At 37.3% G+C, this 4,837-nt stretch overlaps 1 protein-coding gene across 1 annotated transcript; it reads right to left on the bottom strand.

Annotated features, from left to right (window-relative positions):
* Window positions 1-255: 255 nt before the first annotated feature.
* Window positions 256-1,182, bottom strand: LOC134644734 (putative gustatory receptor clone PTE01). The gene has a single exon (XM_063497774.1). The coding sequence runs from the start codon at window positions 1,180-1,182 to the stop codon at window positions 256-258; it is 927 nt and encodes a 308-aa protein (XP_063353844.1).
* Window positions 1,183-4,837: the final 3,655 nt, after the last annotated feature.

Raw genomic sequence — 4,837 nt, 5'->3', positions numbered from 1 at the left:
GTTTACACTGTGAAATGAGCCTGGTAGTGTATTTTAAATACATTTAGATAAAGACAATTTTGTGTGTTTAAAAATTGCTTTGTTTAGGGAATTAGGTGTTGTAAAGTTGCTTTATCAAAATTATTAAAAAAGAAAAAAGAAGGCATGAGTCTTTTGTAAATTCAAATATATCTCTGAACCGTAATATGAATGCTGAATGTTGTTCTCCTACAGAGCAAAGATGCTCTAAGACACTCTCATTTTAAACAAAGATATTTATTTTCTCAGAAACAGAAAACTTTGATATGATTGCCTTATCTTTGGCAAATTAAATCCATATATAAATGGGGTGAGCATAGGTTGACAAATGAGGAGATACATAGGCAAAATTATACGAACTTCATCTGGTACCCGAGAAACTACAAACCTGAAGTCAATAGAGTAAAAACTGCACCCAACAAAAAGGTTTGACACAGAGATGATCTGAGGGGTGCAAGTAGTCACAGCTTTCTGCTTGTTTTCTGTCGACGTTTTTCGACATACTATCAAAATCTTCATGTAGGAGACTGAAATGAGACTGAAGGGTATGAAAACACTCATTATGACAAAAAATATGATAGATATAGAGCTTTGGATTGGAACAGAACATGAAAGTCTAATTATTAATTGGTGGTCACAAAAAGCATTTTCAATTATAGTTCCACAAAAATTCAAACTGAAGATGAATGAAAACGAGAGTATAAAACTGAGAAATGAATACACCCACACAAGCAGAATCAACAAAAACACTCTCTTTGTCATCATAATAACATTATAGCGTAATGGATGACAGATTGAGATATATCTGTCATAGGCCATGGCTGCTAAACTCCAAAACTCAGCAGGTGCACCTGTGTACAAACAACACATCTGCAGAAAACACCACGGCACAGTCACCTCGTGGCTGTCTGAGAACATCTGTGAGAGCAAAAGAGGATACAGTGATGTGCTGCCATTTATTTCACTCACAAATAAATTACAAAGCAATATATACATTGGCTCATGCAGCCTTCTGTCCACACGTATGACCACAATAAGGACTGTGTTGGCTACACATATAAAGAGATACCAGACCAGTATTATGATGAAATACATGTATTTTACCTCACCAACTTTTCCATAAGCAGCCAGCACAAATGATACAGTCTCACTTGAGTTTCCCATTTTCTCCATAATATCACAGAGTGAATAAGATAGATCAGTAAAAATGATATATATTATATTCATTAGATAGAATTTTGAAGATCAGACATCAATATGGCTGAGTAACGTTTTTATTATAATGTTCAAATGTTGTTTTACACACACATGTTACCTAATTATGGCACGTTCTTTCTCAGCAGCTGTTGCACCTGTTGTACAATGTCCACAGTAGCAATCAAAAACAAACAGTAAGTAGTTTTATATTTTAAAAGATTCAAGATTCAATTACACAGATTTTTAGATATTAAGAACTCATAACATTAAACTCAGCTGCTTCCCTCCAGATTGAACAACACAAAAATAAGCTTCTATTTATATTTATAGCTGCATTACAGGAGGAGTAGAAATGAGGAGGGTGTGGCTGAACATGAGGTTGAAACAATTCTTTTCCTTTCTCAGACATATCTGAGAAGATAACTTTTTTTTCTTGTTCTTAAGGGAAATTAAATTTTTTCAACAAATGTTTTTAAACAGTCCAAACCTAAATTTAAGTTTACACATTCAAATCCAGTTGTCATTTTATTTTGTACTATGGCCCACTAAACTCAATTGTCAAATATGCAAGCCAAAAAACCATATCATTTATGTTTAGATCCATACACCACCAAAGTGGAACCCTTCTGCACTTGAATCTGCCAAGAAATTCTGTTCATAAAAATGATGAACATAAACAATAGCAATGGAGAGCCCTGGTGATGTCCTACCAGGAACAAGTCACACTTTTTGCCAGCAACGTGGACCAAGTTGTTGTGGCTAGTGCTCACTGCTTCAAATGGCTAGAAGCAATGGGACTGACACCTCATGTCCACCTCTGGTTTGGATATTTCTGTAACAACAGGCACCAACTACTTTAAAACTACAGATGTGTGCAGCTGCCTCAACAATGGAGGTGAGAAAAAATAGTACATTCAAACTTGATCTTCCCAGCCTCTTCCTGGACTATCTTCCTGTAGGAAAAATGAGACTTCCTCTCTCGGAATGCTGGTATTCGTTCTGCTAGATTTGGGAATTCCTGATTTTTCCCTGATAATTTGTCAGGATTTCATTAATAAGAGAAAATCCAGAGATAAGGAGATTATGGATTTGTACCTTGCCCAGGTAGGGCCATTATTTGTCCTAGCTGGGGAGAGCAAAACATGACAATCATCGAAGTACACTTACGCTTACAGTGGATATTTCATCATTTTCCATTTACTTTGTCATTTTTGATTAAGGTGTTGCTGCGTGTTTTTGTTTATACAGTTTTATGACATTGCCAAAAAATTATGATAAATATTGAAATTGTAATAATATTAAAGCTAGACTCAATGTTGTCAACATGTGTTCGAAAAACATTTTAACCAAAGGTAACAGTAGTCCCCTCAGTAGCAGTAGCTATTAATCGCTATCTTATTGTGGTGGAGGGGTTTGTGTGTCCCAGGGATTCAGGGGGTTGAGGGGACCAGGCAAAAGCAATTCAGAAGAGCCCTATAAGCACAACATTAAGGGAACAGTTCAAACTGCCCGGGATAGGTTTACCGGGGCCCCTCATTGTAGCCAGGCCTGGGGAGGGTGCCTGAAGGTGAATATCGAGCCTGAGCTAGTGTGTGATATAGTGTGATATAGTCAGGCTCACCTCGATGAACAGCTTGGGCTCTGGAACCAGTACCCTGTCGTGGGGCTACACCTGGAAGGGTTTGTTCCCTGTGCCTTTGAACTGTCATTCAGATTCGAATCAATCAATCAATCAATCAATCAATCAATCAATCAATCAATCAATCTTTTATTGGAGACAACCTGTTTCTTGACACAGAGGCCTTCTGGCCTTCTTGGAGTCCCTGGGTGGGGTCCTTGAGGGTGCTCCACCTGGGGACTCCACCTGGGTCCAACTGGGAGACTTCAATGCTCATGTCGGCAGTGACAGTGGGGCTTGGAAGGGTGTGATTGGGAGAAACAGCCTGCCTGACCTGAAGCTGGACGGTGTTCTGCTCATGGACTTCTGTGCAAACCACCATTTAAGGTGCACCTGGCACCAGGACACCCTAGGCTGCATGTCAGTGATTGATTTTGTAATTGTATCATCAGTTTTGTATGTTCTGTACAATCAAGTGAAGATTGGCACTAAGCTATCAACTGATTACCATCTGGTGGTGGATCAGGTGACGGGGAGGATGCTGGACAGACCAGACACACCCAAGTGTATAGGAAAGGTGGGCTGGGAACTCTTAGCAGAGGCCCAGTGAGCGAGATCTTAGACTCTCACCTCTGGCAGACTTTAATAGCATTCCTAGGGAGACTGGGGACATTGAGTCAGAATGGACCATGTTCAGGACCGTAATAAATACGTAATAAAGCAATAGACCTTTCAACCCAGTTCCATTTTTTCTCCATAATCCATCATTATAAAATTTAATCAAATGAAAAAGACTCTTTTAAAAACTTGTTTTATTCAGTGTTGAGCAAGTTAATCTGAAAAGTAATTAATTATAGTTAGTAATTACTTCTTCAAAAAATTAACTGAGTTAGTAACTGAGTTACAAGATTCTAAAAGTAATTAATTACTAGGTAAAGTAACTATTGCGTTACCTAAAAAAAATGTTTAATCCCCCAGGTCCAGGGTATAATTTGACTACTTTTGATTTTACCTCTACAGTTTACCTTTAAAAACTATTTACTTTGCCTAGTTTGGTATCATTCTTTTCAGCACAACCTTACATGTCTGAATTTACATTTATGTTTTCAGTTTGACATACTGTATTAGCACAACTGATCTAAAATCAGACAAAAAACTTAAACTCAGTATAGAAAAAAGTTTTATTTTTTACTCTAACAACTACAACCATGTTTAATGAATCATATTTCATAACTTTAAATGTAAATATAAATTGTAAATTTTAAAATCCTATGCACAAGTTTTGCAAACAACAAAGTTATTTGCAGCCATCCGCAGCCATTTGTTCCGCATTAAATAAGATGCCACACAAATTATTTGTGCCACTCCAAAAAATAATTTCTGTCCCCATCCCAAGCCTGATACCTGCAGGTCTCTTGTTATTAACGGTAACAGCGTTGTAACGATAGAAATAGTAATTAGTTAGATTACTCATTAATGAAAACAGTAATGAGTAATTGTAACGAGTAATGTAATTATTACATGGGGTGGTGGTTGCCATCTTCAAGAAAGGGCACCAGAGGGTGTGCTTCAACTATAAGGGTATTACACTCCTCAGCTTCTACCTCAGAGTGCTGGCAAAGAGATTCTGTGCAGGAGGAACAATGCAGTTTCCTCCTGGTCATGGAACACTGGACCAGCTTTTTACTTCTCAACCCTATCTAGGGAAGAATGTTTCAAATGAATCAAACTCAGTATTTCATGCTGCACCTGTTTGATAACTAGATGCCCATTTGAATTAAGTTAAAACAATTTAAAATACAATATAATAAACAAAATTGTGGGATCATCTCAGGAGTTCAGAGGAAATTAGAGGTTGCATGTTTCATGTCCAATCTGAAATGTTGCATGTTTAATCCCCTGAGTATTAATAACAATGATAATATCAAGAATAAATGACCACATTTATGTAAATTTTTGTCTGTCAGAGCCCTGATTTCAGTTAAAGACGTAAACTAAAGTAAA

Source organism: Pelmatolapia mariae, linkage group LG16_19, assembly GCF_036321145.2.
Source record: "Pelmatolapia mariae isolate MD_Pm_ZW linkage group LG16_19, Pm_UMD_F_2, whole genome shotgun sequence".
NCBI lineage: Eukaryota > Metazoa > Chordata > Actinopteri > Cichliformes > Cichlidae > Pelmatolapia > Pelmatolapia mariae.
The sequence above is the reverse complement of the archived record's forward strand: the minus strand, read 5'-3'. Positions and strand labels throughout refer to the sequence as shown.